This window comes from Ursus maritimus, unplaced genomic scaffold, assembly GCF_017311325.1.
Source record: "Ursus maritimus isolate PB19 unplaced genomic scaffold, ASM1731132v1 scaffold_3, whole genome shotgun sequence".
Classification (NCBI taxonomy): Eukaryota; Metazoa; Chordata; class Mammalia; order Carnivora; family Ursidae; genus Ursus; species Ursus maritimus.
This window is the reverse complement of record NW_024425563.1, coordinates 13,625,900-13,647,033: the sequence shown is the minus strand read 5'-3', so window position 1 is coordinate 13,647,033 and position 21,134 is coordinate 13,625,900. Positions and strand designations below refer to the sequence as shown.

General features: G+C 46.9%; 1 protein-coding gene across 2 annotated transcripts in view; it reads right to left on the bottom strand.

Annotated features, from left to right (window-relative positions):
• Positions 1 to 20,068, bottom strand: part of DENND2A (DENN domain containing 2A) — a 71,972-nt gene extending 51,904 nt beyond the window's left edge. For both annotated transcript variants that reach the window (XM_008697346.2, XM_008697347.2), the window contains exons 1-4: positions 19,965 to 20,068; positions 15,823 to 16,986; positions 3,587 to 3,714; positions 1,841 to 1,962 (exon numbers count right to left, since the gene is read on the bottom strand). In XM_008697346.2, the coding sequence (XP_008695568.1) occupies positions 1,841 to 1,962; positions 3,587 to 3,714; positions 15,823 to 16,986; positions 19,965 to 20,038 (1,488 nt within the window). In that variant the 5' untranslated portion in view covers positions 20,039 to 20,068. The remainder of the gene's footprint in view (positions 1 to 1,840; positions 1,963 to 3,586; positions 3,715 to 15,822; positions 16,987 to 19,964) is intronic.
• Between the last annotated feature and the right edge of the window lie 1,066 nt (positions 20,069 to 21,134).

Below are 21,134 nucleotides of genomic sequence, written 5' to 3'. Positions count from 1 at the left end.
GTATAACAACTATTTATAGGGGACACAAAGAAACATATTACTGAGGAACTTAAGGAATTCATAATGTAGCTGGGGAGATGTTTTTAAGATACATTACACGACTTAAACCAGATTTCAAATCATCAAAGTAAGAGCTATCACAAGGTGGTATACACAATTTGGTACAAAATGAACACTTTAGCCCACAGAGTAAGAGGGGAGGAAGTTCCAGGGGCTGGAATGGCCTACAAGCTTCCTGAAGGAAGCATGATTGATCTGGGCCTTTAAGGATGAGAAGAGAAAGGCAAGAACCAAGGGTAGATGTAGAAATGACCTAGTACAGGGGTGGGCAAAATACAACCTGTGAGCCATATCTGGCCCACCATCAGTTTCTATACAGGCCATGGCCTAAGAATAGTTTTTACTTTTTTAAAAAGTTGGAGGGGCACCTGGGTGGCTCAGTTGGTTAAGCGTCTGTCTTCAGCTCAGGTCATGATCTCAGGGTCCTGGGATTGGGCCCTGTGTCCAGCTCCTGCTCAGCAGGGAGTCTGCTTGTCCCTCTCCCTCTATCCTCCACCCTCCCTCCCCGCTGCGCTCATAGTCTCTCTCTCTCTCTCTTCCTCTCTCTCTCTCTCTCAAACAAATAAACAAAATCTTTAAAACATTTTTAAATGATTGGAAAATAAGTAATACTTCATGATGTGAAAATTATATAAAATTCAAATTCTGGTGTCCGTAAATAAAGTTTTATTGATACACAGCACATTCATTTGCTTGCATATTGTCTATTGCTGCTTTGCCCTACAATGGCAGCACTGAGTAATTACAACAGAGATTCTATGTTTACTTTCTGGTCCTTTAGAGGAAATGTTTGCCAATCCTGGGCCTCTAATATCAGAGGGGCAATTAATAGGCTCTTGCTGGAGGGGAGCTTTTGTATGTAGGAAACGTAGGAGATTAGGTAGTAATGGGTGGCCAGGGATCAGTTATGAAGGATTATTTAATGTCAAGCTAAGGAATATGAATTCAATCCTGTAGGCAATGTGTTGAAATTATCATGTACATGAATATAGTTATATTATCTATATGTACATAGCACAAAATTACAAAAGGTTCAAAAGGATATTCTGTAAAAAATGTCAGTTTTCCACCTTGACCTCCAGGTACTCAGACAACTCCACAGGTGTACCCACTTACTCATTCTTAGGTTTCCGTACAGAGATAATCTTCTACATACACAAACATGTATGAGTTTGCATATATGTATTTTTTTCTATTTAAAACCCCACAAATAGTAGCATGCTATAAAAGTACTGTTTCTGCACCAGAACTTTCAGTCTTATATTTTAGACTTTGTTTTAAGTCAGGACATTCTTCTTTTTTTTTTTTCTTTTTTTTTAAAGATTTTATTTATTTATTTGACAGAGATAGAGACAGCCAGCGAGAGAAGGAACACAAGCAGGGGGAGTGGGAGAGGAAGAAGCAGGCTCATAGCAGAAGAGCCTGATGTGGGGCTCGATCCCAGATCGCCGGGATCACGCCCTGAGCCGAAGGCAGACGCTTAACCGCTGTGCCACCCAGGCGCCCCAGGACATTCTTCTTTATAGTTGTATAATATGGGTGGACTACCTTATTTACTCAGTTTGACCCAGAAGCTAAAATATTATTTTAGGACGCTTGGTTGAGCAGAGGGGTTCCAGGAAAACTACAGGCAGAACAGCAGGCAGGCAGCTGATACACGCACCTAGGAGCCCAGCAGCGAGGGTGGCCTGGCATTCTAGCGTAATCCAGAACTCCAGGCTACTCAGGGTCATCGTGCTGGGGACCCCTCTCCTCGCACTGCTTCCCTGGGGACTCATACCTTGGAGGGTGTGTCGGGAATGGAAGAAGTGGGAGAACCAGGAAAGGTCAAGACACATTTCTTCCCCAGGCAGCGACCATGTAACTCAACGTCCTCGTAAGGGTTTTCCTTCATTGGCGGATCTGTGGTCAAAGGCAACAAGTCAGGAACTGGGAACATTAAGGAAGTTTTCCTTATCAGATATCTACCCAACATCTTGGTCTCTCCTTGTGGGGATGTCTCATGTCTTGCTATCCATTCACCCCCTTCCTCTTGGACCCTGATTTTCACTGGGTAACTTCCTGTGTCCTCACTATACACTTAGGTGTATAGAGTTAACTCCATTCTGCATTGCAGAGCTTTAGCCAACCTGAGTATCCCCAGTCCCTGCCTCAGTGTCCAGTTCAGGGAAGGGCTCCTATCTCAAGCTACGCCAATCAATGCACAGTACCCTGGGCTATGAAGGTGAACAAGGGACCTAAACTGGTCTCGTCAGAGTCAGAGTGAACCTCAGGATCTTTGTTGGGTGCAGGACACGGGCTCTCCTTCCCAACCAGAAGTACGGATTCCAGCGAGCTGATGGCAGCCATCACGGAGATCACAAGAAAGCTGCTGAGTGTGGAGCTAACCCGAGGGATAAGAAACAAGGGAGAACAGGCCAGTTCTGGTCACATGTGCCAACAAACTCCCTTGTTATCTCAGCTGGGTCTTCTGTTCTCTGTAACTGAAAGCTTCCCTGGCAGGTACACACTGAAGTCCAGATCTCATACCCATTTCGGACTTGGGAAGCCTACTGCTTTGGCAGCAACCCACCTCCACAGCTTGGACACTATAATTCAGATCGTCTACGGTGAAATTCATAGCTCAGCTAAATACACGCCCTTCTTCTAGTCTTGTGTTTTCTCCCACCATGGAGGTTTTTTCTCCCTGGTATTGGTGATTACATGCATATATGCATGTGTGTATCTGCCCTACCTGCCCCTCGCATGTGGCCTCGTATGGGTTTCTCCTTCTTACCAGCTCCTTTCTTCCCCCACTATCCCCCTGGACTCCAACAAGCAGATGCTGGGCTGAGCTCACACCTCGGTGAAACTGTGATGTTCCCCGCAGAGTATTTAACTCACTAAATGCAAGCAAACTCTGTGAATCTGAGGTCCACTTTAGAATTTAAAAGAATTAAGGCCAACATTATGTTTTTTTAATAGCAGACATTCATTTGAGTCTGAATTTGATGCCCTGTTACTGGCACGTTCCTACAGATTCCGGGAGAGGGTGGTGGCCTGAGTTTTCTTTCATTTGGTATCCCTACACTTTACTGAGCGTCTTGACACGAGGTACTTTACATCCCATTTTCTCCGATCCCCTACCCTACCAGGTAGCTGTCATCATCTTTATTATACAGATGAGACAACTGAAGTTCAGAGAAGTTAAGTCCCCAGCTCATTGTCACACAGCTAATATAGCAGAGCTGAGATTCAATCATGGCCACTGAGATTCCAACGTCTCCAGAGTGTCCCCCGGCATCGTGCTGCCTCCGTGGCCGTTCGTCACCAGCCCTTCCACTCCCCTGCTCCATGCTCTCACATGTCCCTCCGTGGGTCCCTCTCCCACACTCATCCCGGCTAATACACATATTTCTTCAGGACTTTGTGTGTGTGTGTGTGTGTGTGTGTGTGTGTGTGTGTGTGTGTATTTCAAGCACTCAGCCCCACCTCCTCTCCCCCCTTTCTCACAAACTCCCCACACACAGACACATGGGCCTCTTACCTAGAATGTCTTCGTAGACGTTCTCCTCTGATAAAGTGCGTGTGAGCCCCAACTTAGTCTGTGCATACCAGTCCACCCTGCTGTTCTCAGAGGAAGACTGCAGTAAGTCTTCAAACTCATAGGACTTTCTGGGAGAAAAACAAACAAGAAGTTGAATCAAATTAGGCTGGTCCAGAGATTATATACCAAACAATTTTCTCCCTGCAAACATTTCTATTACTGAAATAAACTGTTTCTTGCAAGAAGGTATGAAAATACTTAAGTAAGAGGTGTGGCTTTTACTTGAAAGAATGTTTACGGGGTTGTGCTGAGTAAAGGTAGCAAAGTATATATGTATAAAGTACAATCCCAACTTCGGAAGCAAACATATACATAGAAAAGAAGAAGGGAAGGAAGTGAATATACAGCTAATATCTCAGGACTGACAAACGGCCCGTGCCTTCTCTTCACTTTCAGTTTTCTGGACTTTTAGAATATTCTGCAATGTTTATAGAGCACACATTCATGATCGGAAAGGAGCAGCGATGGCCAGTTCAGAGTGGACCAGAGGCCTGGGCACCCCCACTTCTCTCACTCAAGTTGTTATCAGAATGAAACCCAGGGGCCAGCTGAGACACCCCAACCCACCCCGCCCCTCAGAGATCGGTACAAATGTGGCTGCTTCTCTGTCTGTGGCCGTGGCTCGCTCTCTGGCTATCACCCCTACCTACATCCACAGGGGCTATCCCTGTCCTGCTGGTGCTGACCTAATGCAAAGTCCAGTCCCTTCTCTCTCTCTCTCTCTCCCTCTCTCTCTCTCACGACACACAGACACAACTGCTCACCTTGAGTTTCTATGATTTCTGTAGCTTCACAGAGCATTTGGGAGGCCATGAAGTAGACCATATGGTGAAACAAACAGAACCTCAGCCACCTCACCAGTTCATCCCACCTCCTCTTTTTTCCCCTCTCTCCCTATCTATCTTCCTCCCAAGTAACCCACAACTCCCCCCGGGTGGGAGCAGAACAGCGCTATCCAACCAGGCTTTGAAGGCTCCTCTTCTACCTCCAGCAGACTTCTCAAGAATTTGTGTCCAACACACTCGGGCCTTCCTTGAATGGCATTTAGGTGAATGTGTAGTCTGCCCACACTCGTCAGGGCACATCCCCTGGCTGGCCATGACTTGGTCCTAGCCCTTCACTTCTGGTAGAGGACGGTCACGACCCTCCCGAGGCTTGGGAGCCACGGCTATCTCCCTTACTCTGGGCACGCGTGTCTAGCCCAGGGTCCTCCACATGCTCTGAGGTGAACTCTAGCTGACTACTGAGAAACTATCATGTCTCCATGTCTTCACCCACACTTCCAGTCTCTCTGGTCCCTGGTGATTAAACAAACCTGCATACAGATCCCGGATACCCCATTCACAAGCCTTTTAACCTCAGACGAACCACTGAACTGGTTGAAACTCACTGTCCTGACTTGAAAAACAGTCATTATCTCATAGGATTGTCCAAGGAACACAAAAGAGAAGGTCTGTAAAGTCCTTGGCACCTAACAAACACGCAACAAATATTAGCTATTGCCATTACTGTTGTGGAGCTAGTGATTATTTACATAGCAAAGTTTTATGCTGAACATTTACTGTGGGAGAGGCACTGTGCTCAGGGTTCAATGAGTAAGGAGTGACTGAAACAAGAGTCCCTGTCTCAAAGAGCCTACATGCCAGTGAGGAAGACAGACATTCAACCAGAGCACGCACAAGTAAACAGAAGAGTCAACTGTGTTCAGCTGGGTGATGGAAAAGCACAGTGAGACTATCAAGGAGACCTCATTTTATATTGGGGATGTATCAGGGAAGGCCGCGCTGACAAAGTCACTCATGAAAGCAGAGACCTGGGGGACAGAGGAAAGACCTCAGCAAGGGGAAGAGTGTTCCAAGGAGGGGAAAGGGTTCCAAGGAGGGGAAAGGGCACCGGTGAAGATCCCGGGACCACAGGGAACCTGGTGCATTTGTGGAGGGACACACAGACATTCGGCAAGGCTGCCCTGCAGGGACAGGGTGGTGAGTGCTATGCGATGAGAGGGCAGAGCCGGGCATGGGCCGTTTGCTTCTTTCTATGCCTTGGGGGTTTCTTGCATTTTCTTTTCTTTTCTTTTCTTATTTTTTTTTTAAGTAGGCTCCATGCCCAGTGGGGAGCACAACGCGGGCCCCAAACTCACAACCCTGAGACCAAGGCCTGAGCTGAGACCAATTGACTGAGCCACGCAGGCGCCCCCAGGACTTCTTGCATTTTAAATCTTTCCCTCTCGGCTAGCTTCTTTCCCTCTTTAAACCTAACACACAGGTTTCCTCTAGAAAAACTTTCATTGGAAGCAATGACCCTTGTAGTTCTGCGATTTCTTACCTTCCTTGCCAAGTTTTAAACCAGAGTGGGTTGGGGGGCCAGGCGGAGGAGGGAAGAGCTAAAGGCTGTCTATTCTTTTACCGGAGCTCACTGGTTTTTCTTCCCTTTACCTTCTCAACCTGGCGTCTGTGCGCATCCCTTTTCTGAAGCTGCTCCACTGAAGGTCACCTGTGAGTTTCCAGTAAGACCTAACCACTTCCTGCGGCCTTTCTTTACAGGACACCACTTGGTTTCTGCAGTGTCAGGGAGCGGTGCTCAAAGGGCAATCCGTGGGCCAGGACTGGTTTTCCAAGGAGATAGGTGCAGAAACTGAGAATAAGCATTTAGAAACTTTTTTAAAATTTCTTTTGTTTTTTTAAGTAATTTCTACACCCACCGTGGGGCTCGAACTCACGACCCCAAGATCAAGAGCTGCGTGCCCTACAGACTGAACCAGCCAGCTGCCCCTGTGTTTAGAAACTTTTAAAGCAATTTGACAGAATGAATTTTAAAAGACAAGAAGCTTGTATAATGTCTTTTTTCATTTCATTTCTCTGGTCATTCTTTTTCATTGTATTTAACAAAAGTACTGTCCAGCAAAGGACTGCAAACACAGGCAAACAGGTCCTCCCCTAGGGTTTGAGGAGCTGGGCGCAAGGCTGCCCGCCTGCTGCTTCCCCTCTCAGACAACTTCCTGTGCCTTCACGGGCAGCTCTCTTCCTCGTCCTCTCCCTCCTTCTGGGCTTTGGCCATGTCCTAAGGCTCTTCTTCTTTAGATTCTGAACTTCGTAACTCCACATCTGAATTCATCACCCCTTCTCTCCACCTCACCCTCGCTCCTTTATGAACCTGAACTCAGCACTTAGGGCAGGAACACAAAGAAGGGCCAAGCGTCCAGCTTCCAGCTTAGGTCCCCATGGTCTTCATGAGGCTGAAACTGTCACTCATGCCCTGGGGTGCCCGATTCACTCACAGGAGCTCCTGCTGCGAAGGAAGGGCTATCGCTCCATGATCCCCTTCTTCCTCCCCTTGAGGTGCCCAGACGGGAGAGGAAGGACTGAGCTTCAGAGCTCCAGGAGATGGGGACTGGGGAGTGGGAAGTGGGTCTGAGTTGTTTCCTCTAGGATAGGACTGTGCTGTGCTGTGTGCCCCCCCCAACACTCCCTAGGCGGGGATGCCATTAGCCCAGGCCGGCATTAGCCAGCAGATGCTTGGAGATGGGGGTGTGGTGGTCTGTGGCCCAGAGCAGAGTGAAGTTATTGGCCTGGAGTGGGCCACAACTCCTGGGTTTCCCTGCTGAGTTAACCAGATCATATTAGCTAGAGTCCCCAGCATGCATACTACCTAGATTTGGCAGGGAAGATGCAAACTGTTCAAAGAGACCACAGAATCATTCACTCAACATTTACTGAAAACCCACTAAGGGCTTTACTCGGATTAGCACATTCGAACTTTGCTACAACCCTGTGAAGAATTACTATAATTATACGTATTTTATATGTGAGGAGATAAAGACTGAGAGAAAGGTTAAATAAGTTGCTCAAGGTCACATGGGGAGAAAGTGGTGGAGCCAGGGTCAGAACCCAGGAAGTCTGGCCGGTGAATGGTGCTCTTAACAGCATGGGCACTAAGCAGAGCATGGACTAAATCAACGCAGGAGGAAAGCTGTAGTCACAGAAAGGTTTTAATACCTTTATTTACATATTAACCTTGAGAAAAAGGAAATTTCAAAAGGCTAATGGTAACCACATCCAAATTGGCTTCTCTCCTGTTTAAATATTTCCATATTTGTTTCACATCCAGTCCATATGTTTAATAAGCACCTTCTGGGGTTTGAGCTGAGCCCACAGCTGGTGATGCAAAGGCAAGAAGTCCCTGCCTTTGGGGACCCCACAGCCTGGTGAAGGGGTGACCGCCCCTCAGTCTCAGTTTGCTTCTTGGGCCCTCAAATTATCATACGATTGTGGTACTTCTTAGTTTTGGAGATGCTGGAATGATCCAATGGGTCCACTGAAGTTTGCTGACGTGGGTTATAACTTAGGTAATATCCAAATTTCGACAACCAATGCCAATACTGTGACTTCAAGTAGTATTTTGAAGGTTATCTGTGACTCTCCCATATTTTTGTAAATTAAATACTAACTTAAGACCTCATTCCACAGTTCCATTTGAATGGGAATTTCAAAATGAATAAATCCAAAAGTAAACTCAGCCTACCACTCCCCCTCCCAGAGGAGGACCAGCTCCTCCTCCAGTGCTCCTCAGCAAAGGCTATCACCATCCGTCCAGACATTTACACCTTAAACCTGGGAGTCCTGTCCAAACCCCGTTCTCCATCAGCACCCATCTCTAACCAATTAATCAGAGTGCTACCAGCAAAGTATTCCCAGTACCCGCCACTTCCCTCAGTCCCCACTGCAGTGAAACCACAGGCTAAACCCAGTGTCTCCTGGCTCTGCCTTCCACCCCACAGCCACCCACTGGGCCCACCGGTGCCCCTCCCAGTTGGCTTTTCACAAATGCAAATCAGGTTGGGATTCTCCCCTTCTGAAAAATTTTGAAATGTTTCCCATTCCTCTAAGTGGTAGGCCCAAATCCCTGCCTGGTCTCTGGGACTCTTTCAGCACAGGCTGCAGAAGACCTGTGGGCCTCAGCTCACACCCTTCCTGACCCCTGTGGCCACACTCCTGCCTTCACGGCCTCTGGCACGCTCAAGTTTTTCTTGTTCCGGGACCTTCATCTGTTTCTCACCTGAACACCCATCTCCTACCTTCCTCCTTGCCTGGGAACCCCAGGCCTCAGTCTTAGGGCCACTTCCTCCCCAGTCTGGCCCTGTTTTCATGACAGGCGAGATACGCCTACTGAACATTCCCACAGCACCATGGGCTTCCTGCGGCACTGAGTGCGGTTATAGTCATAACTGCAGACCTGTGTGCTTCTAACTATCACTAGTCCGTAAGATCCATGAGGCCAGGGTCTCAATCTATTCTGTTCATTGCTATATGCTAATATCACAGAGGTGCATGATAAATATTTGTTGGTTGAATAAATGAATATTTTATTTATTTATTTTAAAAGACTTTATTTTAAAATTTTTTAAAAAACATTTCATTTACTTATTTGACAGAGAGAGAGACAGCGAAAGAGGGAACACAAGCAAGGGGAGTGTGAGAGGGAGAAGCAGGCTTCCTGCTGAGCAGGGAGCCTGATGGGGGGGCTCAATCCCAGGACCTTAGGATAACGACCTGAGCTGAAGGCAAACACTTAACAGCTGAGCCACCCAGGCGCCCCAAAGACTTTATTTATTTATTGACAGAGAGAGAGTGTACAAGCAGGGGGGCAGCAGGAGGAAGGAGAAGCAGGCCTCCGCTGAGCAAAGAGCCCGACGTGGGGCCCAATTCCAGGACCCTGGGATCATGACCCCAGCCGAAGACAGACACACTTAACCGACTGAGCCACGCAGGCACCCCATGAATGAATATTTAAAAGCTGGTTTTAATGGCCTAATTTACTGCTCATAATTTATCTCTCCTTTGGGAAAAAAAAATAAGGCAGCTGTATTCTTGGAGCTAATTTTTAGTCAATTGTTTTGAACACATTTTCCCCAGGATTATTTTCAGCTACAACTTAAATGAGCTTGGAGAGCCTGGGACCTAGCCATCAATTAAAACACCACTCAAATGGCCTAGAAACTGTAAAAACCATGCTCTGATTCCCTTATCCACCTTGAGCTGCCACACACTCTCTTCTTACCTCCATCCCCAGCGACCACACACAGCTCTTTCCCATGTCCCACCACACCCTCAGGAAGGGCATTCGTGCCACCAGGTGATCAGAATAGGGGGCTAAGTGGGAGAATGCTTATGTTAGCTCAGCCCGCACTCTTATTGGTGACCCCCTCCATGGATTGCTACTGCTACTCACGTTGGGTTTCTGCTTATCTCTATCCTGAATCCAAAACAGAAACTTCAGAAGAAAAACCATCCCTATCCAACATATGTCTAACATCCAACCATTTCCATTTCCAATGGGAAATAAGACATGACCGTCACTGCTCCAATGTAGAATGACAACCGTCCTCTATCCTCATCTCTTTGTTTTCTAATGCAACCACCATTAAAATAATTTACAGAATCAATCTTCTCCAATGCTTTCAAAGTAACTTTTGCTCTAAGTCTCAAATTAATCAAACAATTTACCCCTTTGAAGATTTTAAACACCCAGGTTTTTTTTTTTAAAGATTTATTCATTTAAGAGACAGAGAGAAAGCACTGCACTCATGAGTGTGTGCACGTGAGTGGGGGGAGGGGCAGAGGTCGAGGGAGAGAGACTCTCAAGCAGACTCCCTGCTGAGCGCGGAGCCCAATACAGGGCTTGATCCCATGACCCTGAGATCACGACCTGAGCCAAAACCAAGAGTGGGACACTTAACCAACTAGGCCACCCAGGAGCCCCTAAACATTCAGTATTTTTTGTTTTGTTTTGTTTTTGAAGATTTTATTTATTTTTTTGACAGAGACAGAGAGCAGAAGCAGGGGGAGTGGCAGAGGGAGAGGGAGAAAAGCAGGCTCCCAGCTGAGCAGGGAGCCCGACATGGGGCTCAATCCCAGGAACCCTGGGATCATGACCTGAGCTGAAGGCAGACGGTTAACGAACTGAGCCACCCAGGCGCCCCTAAACACTCAGTTTTTAGACATGGCAGTTAGAATTGTTTCATGGATGTCATGAGTTGACTGGGACAGACTCATAATGACAGGGACAGACCACAGCATGGCTGGTAAGCTAACTTAGCCACTAACTGGGTAATAGCTGAGGGTTGCTGTCCAGCCAGACGACTCTGGGGATCCCAGTCAGTCCTACAGAAGATGGAAATTATTGAATCAGTAACAGCAGGCATGTGATTTGGCAGCCATATAATGACCAAGGTTTCACATCCTCCAAAAGTTCTGCAAGTCATATGCTACGGTGCCAAGGAAAGGCTGAATCTATACAATGCCAAAATAATTAGTTGAAAAGCTGAAATTTTGGTCAACATTGTTATTTGATTTCATAAAGATCTAAAAATTCCATCATAGGATCAAATTAAACTAAAATTTAAAAAATCTGCATTCCAGTTCAAACATTTGGGGAACAGATACATGTGAATTCAGGAGGCTGCTGGCACTTACAAAACAGTAACTTTCCTTGTTAAACGTTGGCTCTAAGGCATTCCTGCCAGAGCTATTCAACGCGTGCCACAGAACATACACAGCCAAGTGAGTGCTGCTGTAGGGATCTTATCTCTGGAATTTCCTGACATTTAAGGGTTTCTCATTTCCCATTTTAGGACTGAAGGCACAAGTCCTTGCATTTAATTTCCTGGGGCTTTAGAGAAATGAAGAAAGGAGAAAGGGATGAAAGGAGGAAGGGGAGAGAACACAGAACAGAGAAAAAAGGGGGAAGAACAAAAAGAAAGAAGACATTTTCTCAAACTGAGAATCTGAGTCCAGTGGTTTGGCTTCTGCAGAAGGGGACTCATCAGCCTATGAAAATAAGCCGAATGCGTTCTCTGAAGTGCGCAGCCTGGCCATGTAATTCTAAACCCTCCCAACCTCAAAATCCTTAATCATTTCTTTCTTCAGCCCTGGTTTGGCTCTCCCGCCTCAGAGAGGGCGGTAAGTCTGCCAAATTCTGAGTTGAGCCTCTTCTTTTTGTTAAGAGATAGGACCACAATAAAAAGTACACTTTATTTTTTTAAAGTAGAAAATGAACATCGTGCCCTAATCACCCCCATTGTACTATTTTAAACAAAAGGAAAAATCCAAAGCCAAAATTCTTAAAACACAGCTGATGCAACCATATTCAAACTGGCCAAGAAAAATTTCATCTTTGGACTGAAACTAAGTAACTTTAGCTGGTTTTAAAGAGAATGCTGGAAGGCTGCAAAGAGCAGATGGTAGCTACAAGAGAAAAGATAATGGGAATAACTGTTCACCAGGTTGATCTGTCTGCCCAATGATGACCAGAGGAAAGACTTGGATTTCCCAGAAGCAACCTGCCCCTGAGAGAGGGGGCCTTCCTGGAGGAATAGCCCAGAAAGGGCATGGAAGAGCTGTTGTCATGACACAGTTGGGGTCAAGAGCAGAAAGGTCATCCACTACTTAGGTACCTGGGCTTTGCCACCAGTTTCGGAAAGGATTTAGAACTAGAGATGGATACAAGCTTTCTCAGAATATAAACAAGGAAGAATCCTAAGGTTTTTTTTTTTCTTCCTAAGATTTTATTTACTTATTTGAGAGAGAGCATGAGAGAGAAAGAGAGAGTGAATGATTGGGGGGGGGGAGGCAGAAGGAGAGGGAGAAGCAGACTCCCCACTGAGCAGGGAGCCCGATATGGCACTTGATCCCAGGACCCTGGGATGATGACCTGAGCCAAAGACAGATGCTTAACCAAGTGAGCCACCCAGGCACCCCAAGAATCTTAAGTTCTTCCATAGATCCTACATACCACTGATATCCAAACCTGGTAAAGATAGTACAATAAAAGCCAGGTAAAGACCAGTCCCATTTATGAAATACTGACACAAAAATCTTAAATAAAATATTAGCAAACAGAATTCCGCAGTATATTGGGAGTAACAAACCAGGAACAAATGGGAGCTCATTCCCAAAATGTAAGAATGGGTTAATATTAGGATATAAAATCATTATTCATAGGTCAAAGGACAGGAACCATATGATCATATAAAGCTACTGAAAAGTAACTTGACAAATTCTAACATTCAATCCTAATTTTTAAAACTCTTAGTAAAAGGGGTACCTGGGTGGCTCAGCCGGTTGAGCGTCTGCCTTTGGTTCAGGTCATAATCCCAGGGTCCTGGGATCGAGCCCAGCATCGGGATCCCTGCTCCGCAGACAGCCTGCTTCTCCCTCCCCTCTGCCTGCCACTCCCCCCTGCCTATGCGCTCTCTCTGTGTCAAATAAATAAAATCTTTTTTTTTTTAAGATTTTATTTATTTATTTGACAGAGAGAGAGACAGCCAGCTAGAGAGGGAACGCAGGCAGGGGGAATGAGAGAGGAAGAAGCAGGCTCCCAGCAGAGGAGCCTGATGTGGGGCTTGATCCCAGGACTCTGGGATCATGCCCTGAGCCGAAGGCAGATGCCCAACGACTGAGCCACCCAGGCACCCCAAATAAATAAAATCTTTAAAATACAAAAAACTCTGGGTAAAAAAAAGAAGTATGGGGTGCCTGGGTGGCAAAGTCAATTGAGCATCCCACTCTTGCTTTCAGCTGATCTCAGGGTCGTGAGATGGAGCTCCGTGTCAGGCTCTGTGCTGGGTGTGGAGCCTGCCTAGGATTCCCCCTCTCCCTCTGTCCCTCCCCCTTCCCCCCTACCCACTCAAGTGCTCTCTCTCTGTCTTTCTAAAAAAGAAAAAAAAATTTTTTAATAATAAGGGGTGCCTGGTGGCTCAGTCAGCTAAGCGTTTGCCTTGGCTGGGGTCATGATCCCAGGGTTCTGGGATCAAGCCTTGCATCAGGCTCCTTGCTTGGTGGGGAGCCTGCTTCTCCCTCTCCCTCTGCCTGCTGCTCCCCCTGCTTGTGCTCGCTCTCTCGTGCGCGCTCTCTCTCTCTGTCAAATAAATAAATAAAATCTTTAAAAAAATAAAAAAGGAAGGTGAAAAAAAGTGGTAATGTTGAAAGATCTCCAGGATATCTTAAGTAAAAAACAGTATATATAGCATGATTTCTTTTTTTAAAAGGACATAATTTCTTTCTTTCTATCTATCTATCTATCTATCTATCTATCTACCTACCTACCTACCTGTCTGGAATACGCAAACATTTTCCCTTGGAAGAGAATATAAGACATTATGTTTTTTGCAGCCAAAACAACCCTCCCTGACAGATCATGTTGAGTAGGAGAGTGACATGATCAAATATATTTCTAGAACACTGCTCTGGCTGCTACAGAGGATACTGGGGTGGGAGGTAGATACGCGATAACTAAGGTGGTAGCAGTGAGGCAGATGTAGTCAGATTCAAGATAATGTTTAAAACTAGAACCGAACAGCTTGCTGATAAATTAGATTAGGGGTGTGTGAAAAAGAGAGGAATCACAAATGACTCCTAGGTTGTGGCCGAGGTGCAACGAAGGGTGATGCCATTTAATAAGATGGCCATTATCTGGGGAGGAGAAGCTTAGCAGTGGTCTGGATTGGGAATTTAGGTTTGGACATGTTCAGTTCAAACTATTAAGATAACCAAATGGAGACCCGTGCAGGGGATGACTCTGCAAACCTTCGCTGGAAGAGGCTGGGGGTCATAAGCATGTAACTAACATTTAAAGCCACGGGACTAAATGAGCTCAGTTAGGGAATGAGGCCGACGGAGGAGAGAAGTGCCTGCTCTGACCCAGGATGGTGTGTCCGGGGGTGTTATTCTGACACTCAGAGGGAGAGGGGAATAGAACTGAGAAGGAGCAGCGTGTGAAGGACCCCCAGGAAAACAGGTGATCTAGAAGCCCAGTGAATGCAGTGTTTCCAGCGAGGGAGTGATGTCATGTAAGAAAAGGACAGACAACTGGCAACTGGATTTAGTGAGATGGGGGTCACAGGTGGCCCTGGGTCAAGAGCAGTTTCAGGATAAGTGGCAAAAGCCCAGCTGCAGTGAGTCGAGGGGAAAACAGAAGGTGCAGAATGGGTGACCAGAGCAGAGACAACAGTTTTGAGTTTTGTTCTGTGGCCAGTTTCCAGATTAGTGGGGATCAAACCAATTAGCACATCCCAGAAATGCGTTAGAAATGAGTTCTCAAAGCAGAAAAGAAATGCTTTCCAATGCACAGGTTTGATCTTCAAGTGCTCACATGCTTTATTATCTAAAGTACTATTTTGGGTGTCTAAGTATTTGGGTATCTAAAGTACTATCCTGGGTGGCTCAGTCGTTAAGCCTCTGCCTTCGGCTCAGGGCGTGATCCCGGCGTTCTGGGATCGAGCCCCAATCAGGCTCTTCTTCTGGGAGCCTGCTTCTTCCTCTCCCACTCCTCCTGCTTGTGTTCCCTCTCTCGCTGGCTGTCTCTCTCTGTGTCAAATAAATAAATAAAATCTTCAAAATAAAAATAAATAAATAAATAAAGTACTATTTTGACATTATAAAATATTTAGGGTGTAGGCGCCTGCGTAGCTCAGTCGTTAAGCGTCTGCCTTCGGCTCAGGTCATGAACCCAGGGTCCTGGGATCGAGCCCTGCATTGGGTTCCCTGCTCAGCAGGAAGCCTGCTTCTCCCTCTCCCACTCCCCCTGCTTGTGTTCCCTCTCTCCCTGGTTGTCTCTCTGTCAGATAAATAAATAAAATCTTTAAAAAATAAAATAAAATAAAATATTAAGGGTGTGCATCTTTATGTATAAACAAGGAAACAGAGGCTTCAGGAGGTTGAACAACTTGGTCGACATCACACAGATAGACTGGGACAGGGCCGAGGCAAACCCGGGCCGTGTGTTTCTAGAGCTCATACCAAGAAAAAAACATGAAGAAAGGAGCCAGGGGACACTGGCAGCACCATGTACTAGTTGGGGGGTGCTAGTGGCAGATGAGTGTCAATTAACACCAATTAGTCCATTGCCGGAGTTAACACGAGTTTTCGTTGAACTCTTGCGCTAGTGTCAGAAATACAAGTACTCATAACGTCCAAAAGGTAATTTTTCAAAGCCAACACTCATTTTGAGGACAGAGAACACAAACATAGGCATCACTTATCACATCTCCAGGTTTCATCAATACATCGTCTCAAGCTATGAACGGTCTTGACCAACTACAAGATCCATCTGTTTAATAAAATCAATAATCCACCAGAGAGCAGCATAAACCGCTGGAGCAGACATTAGCCATCACCTACCTGTGGTCAGCAGTGGGTTTCGGCCTCCCGGTCCACAGTCTTCTGTTCACGGAGGAGGGAGGGGGAGAGGAGGGCAGGGGTGGGGGAGGTAGAGAAGGCAGAGGAGGCAGGTGCCTTTTATCCTTCCGGAAGCTGATGCCTGGGTTCCCGTCCTTGTCCCCTTCCCCATCGTGTTTGAACGTTCTCCGGGGCTTGGGCAGGGGGTTGATGAAGGGTTTTGCCGGGGAGCCCTCCGAGCCCCTGTCCACACCCTCCAGGCTCTGGTCACAGGGCCTCCTGCAGGAGCCTTTCCTTTCCTCTGTGGCCTCAAGGGCGGCCTCCTTGGCCTCCAGGTCCCACTGGTGGGACCTGAATTCCGAGCCACGCACGCCCCCACGGTTCTCTGGAAGGGTGGGCCCCTCCTCAGCCTTGTCCGGCAGGCAGTGTGGGGAGTAACAAGTCCCGGGTAACTGGGGATCCAACCCCGCCGACCCATCCTTCAGAGCCTGCTCCAGTTTCTTGACCTGCCTCAGCACCGAGAGGCTATCGTTGGGAAAGCGCTGTTTGCCCAGCCTGGGCTCTCGGCCTCTACCCAAGCTGGGAGCCAGCTGCCCGGCTGGCTGGCTGAGGTCTTGCCTTGGCTCTGCATCCTGTCCCCCGACTTTCACAACCCCTTTATTCCTCTCATTCTCCTTGCTCTCTGTCTCAGGCCTGGCTCCATCCTGAACCTCCGTGCCCCAGGCTCTCACACCATCACTGCTTCTCCTCCCCATCACACAGGACATCAGGTAGTCCTCCTGCCCATCTGCTTTCCTGCCGGGTGCAGGAGTGGGCAACTCCCTTTTCCCTTCCCATTCGGATATCTTGTCCTTTATGCTGAGGGACTTGTGCAGGGCCCCGCCTCGGGCAGGGGGGCGGGGGTTCTGAACACCGCTGAGGGGCCTCTTGCCCGCCTTGCTGGCTTCTTTAGCGCTGAGATCTGAAGCTGGGTCGCTGATGATCATATCTGAGCTGAACATGTTCTGCTGAAAACAGTCCACTCTTGACTCTAACATCAGGTTATTGAGACTTTCCAATGAGCTTCTTCCGGGGGGTGAATTCTGATCAGTCTCTGGGAAAGGAATGGGGGACCTAAACAGCAGCCTTCGAGGGTCTTCCCCAGCCTTTGGACCTTCCACCTTGACCCTGAATAAGAAAGACAAACATTGGGTGATGGATTCTTGGTCATCATTGTTCCCGGCTGGTCATAGAGACTGGCTAGAACTCAGATATAAATTCTATATGCGAGTTGTAAGTCACAAACATTGAAACCACCATTTTAAGAAATCACTTTGCTCTTCTTGGGAAGACAGTATTGTGGAATGAAAGGAACGACTGGATTTTGGAATGCAGTAGACTTCAGTTTAAAGCCTAATTCAACCACTGACCAGCTGCGTGACCTTGAAAAGCTGCTTCACTTCTCTAAACCTAAGTGTCCTCATCTGTGAAATGGGAATAATAATAATACATATCTACCAGAGTGGCTAAAAACACTGAATGAGGCAGACCATATTAAGCATCCAGCAGGTCGTGAGTGTATAATAAATGTTATTATCATTATTGTTAGCTTGTTTCTCTGATGAAAATAGGGAACATCTCCTGAGGTAAAAGCTTACGCAGTCCAAATTTCCTCTGCTTCTATAATCAACGGATAGGCCTTTGTGACGACTATTTAAAAAATAGAACAATGCCATAAGTCATACATTGTTTGCTACTTCTGGGCTTCATAAGCTGTCCTGACTTAAGTAGGTAAAGCCACAATTATTGGTAGCATTTGAATTGTACCTCCTCTAGAATGTGAGCCCTACTAGACTGATTTCTCTATGTGGACAGGGATTGCTTCGTTTTGTTAGTTTACTTTGAATTTTGGCCTGTTCGGGCTACTGCTGAATCTCTAGCACCTAGAACAATGGCAGAGTTAGCCACATGTGACATCCACATTGGACGGAGCAAAAGAGTATTTCCATCATCGCTGAAAGTTCTGGCCTAGAACAAACATGTGGGGAGATATGCCTCCAAATGGGATTTTAGGAGATTAGTCAGTGCTATGAAGATGTTAAAAGCTCTTTTGAAAGAAAACCAGAAAAACATTTTTAAGCTTGTCTAATGAGAATGGGAGTATCTGTGTTTTTGAATGCAAAACATTCTTCCACCAGCAAAGGTCATAACTAAGCAGAGTGACCTTGGACATGACAAGATTAGCAAGGACACACAGACGAACTTCATGCTGCACATTTTTTGAATATACAGATCTGACTATATAGGAATTCTGAAACTCCACTTAAGGTCACAGTGAGGGATGAATAATTAGCAATTTCATGCATCCTGTTACCATTTGGCTTTCTGTCCTCAAGACTGATAATTGTTTATGTGAAGACTTCTCCCTCCATTGGGACATTAACACGTAAATTGCGTTGCTATTTGTGGTTACACAGCATAAATTAGAAACTTGTGAATATGCAAACATATTTTCATATTTTAAATACAGCTATCAAAGCAGAATTCTTTATTTAAATAAACAATTAGCATGCATAACAGAGTGCTTACAAAAGAGAAACACATTTTTTAATTGTCCTGTCACCACTGAGGACATTAGCATGAATTCAGATTTTAGTCAGAAGCAGAATCAGTTTGTTGATTTTTACTGAGAGTTCAAAAGGCAGAAGTTAAAGCCCTCACTCTCACAGTGCTAGAAGCAAAATGACTGGACAGATACATAAAAACACAATTCACATTAGTTCATGCTTAATGACTATGGATGATATAACAATAATCATAAATATCATATGTACCTTTTTTTTTAAGATTTACTTATTTTAGAGAAAGTGTGGCATGAGTGGGGGGAGGGGCAGAGGGAGAAGGAGAATCTCCAGCGGACCCGGACCCCAACCCCCCCATTCCCTGAGTACTGCACTTCATGCAGGGCTCAATCCCACGACCCAGGAGATCATGACCTGAGCCAAAATCACAGGTCGGACACTTAACCGACTGAGCCACCCAGGTGCTGCACGTACTGTTAAACAATACTGACAACAGATAAATATGGCTTTCGAGTCAGAGGGACCTCGGTTTGAATCTTGGCTCCATTTTTTTCATTTTAAAATAAGAACTCCTGGGGCACCTGGGTGGCTCCACTCAGTGTGGAGCCTGCTTAAGATTCTCTCTCTCTCTTCCTCTCCCTCTGCCGCCCACCCCAAAATAAATAAATAAGAACTCTCTCTCCCTTCTCTAGACTGGAACTTGACTGGTGCAGAGGCCAAATTTATCTTGTTTGCTGTGCCTAGTATGCAGTAGGTAGTCAATAAATACTTATAAGATGAATGAGTGGATGAGTCAATATATGTTCATGTTCCCAGAGTACAGGCACATATTCTAATTCTTGATATTACTAAATGGCAAGGAGTGTTGTTGCAATGATTACAGTTATTGCCTAAGATCCCAGACATCTGGGGTGACCTCACAATCACGGAGGCCCTATGTAAAAACTCAAAGGGAAGAAGGATGGCTTGCTGGAAGATCGCACGGATTTATGAAGCTCAACAAGAGGCAAGGATGATGAAGCCAGAGGCAGAGGGCCCTCTCCATGCGGTTGTTGCACGCACGGATTTTTTGAGGTCCTGTTTCCAGGAAACTACAGCCCCAGAAGGGACTGGGGACTAGGGTGCAGAGCTGTGACTGCCAAGCCCGCCGCAGAGTGTGAGACAGAGAGGCAGAGGAAAGCGCTCATCTGGAGAGAAAACAGCACTTCCGAGACAGGATGGGCAAAGCTGGCTTTGTGGACAGATGCAGCTGTAAAGGCTTAAGGCTCAAGGATAATTACAAGGCCCACGCGTCCTAGTAGTTAGGAAAATAAATCCTGGGCTGGCCTGGGGAGAGGGCCTGAAGCTGCCATGGGTCTGTCCTCTCAACAGCTGGGCACTAGTCAGACCTTCCATTGACCACTGTGGTTGCAGCTTCCGCAGCACGTGCGGACGATTTCCAGGAGGCGCATCACAATGACTCGGAAAAGAACCCGTCCTCGGTCCGAGGAAGTGGGGTTAGAGAGGAGGGAAAGGCGGCAGAGAGAGGAAGGAAATGGAGAATCTGGGCCAACTTCTACACTCTCAGGGGAGAAAAGCTCTTACTTGTCAGCCAATTTGTAGCTCAGGTTTTCAGTCTGGCTGTGGCTGCCCTTGGCCGGCCTGCACACTGTCATCATGTCAGCACCAAGAGGAGCTCCAAGTCGCCTGGGGGAACAGGGATGCACACTCAGTGAGTCACAACAGCAAATCTAGGGTCACACCCCAAATTATTTATCCCTGATAGAGTCTGCCCGGGAGTGGGGAAGGAGGTATGTGTGACTGCAACACACCATTCAGAATCCCTGACCCAGAAGAGGGGGCAAGGGCACAGAATCCTGAGAACCTCCTGGGTACAGACCCCATACCAACCAACCTCTTCTCACTCAGACGGCGTGCCGATCTCATGTGTGTGTGTCTGTGCACGCGTGTGCGCATGTGAAAGCAAAACATTAATACCAGCACAACTTGACACTTTTTCAGGCTCTCTAAAACCTGTGATGGGCTGATAGCCCCCAAAGAAGACGCGAGTTGTTACTTTACTCGAAACAAGAAATAAACCACCTGCCAAAGCAGAAACATCTACACAGAGGTAGCCCTGAGCTGGCCCTCATGGCAGGCATGGACGCACCCTGTTGCTGGCCTTGGTGCGCTGCGCCAAGAGCCTCTCCCAGCGCCTGCAAACCCAGGGAAGGAAACACGTAGCCACTAGGTCATCTGTCTCGTCTATGAAAAGTAGGTGGCTCCAGCAAACCCAGGAATCCCACGGGGCACCTCAAACCTGGCAAATAATAAGGGCCACGTGGATGCCAAAGCAGCTGCCTCCGCGCAGCAGTGGCTTTATGACATGCCGGTGCCTGACGTTCAAATGCAGCAGCTGATTAAATGTACCATTCCAACAGCAAGGCCCATCAGCACTCTGCGTCTCTCAGCATGAGGACAAACGGACATTGCTCAGGTGGACATGACTAGGAAGATAAGATCCATCGGAGAATGCCAACAGGACGGGCGATGTAAGTCTTCTGCAAAGCATGAACACCACATGGCTAGTCCCTTCTGATGGGGACAAGGTGACTCTGACTAGAGGTTCAACGAGTACTGAGATACTGGAGAGTCACATTTCTTTTCCACTGACCCTCCAGGGAATCTTTCTCCTGAATCGCTCTCAAGTTCTAAGATTCCCATCCCCTCTACTCAGGAGAGTTTCCCTGCCAGGTGACAGGGTGGCTACGCAAA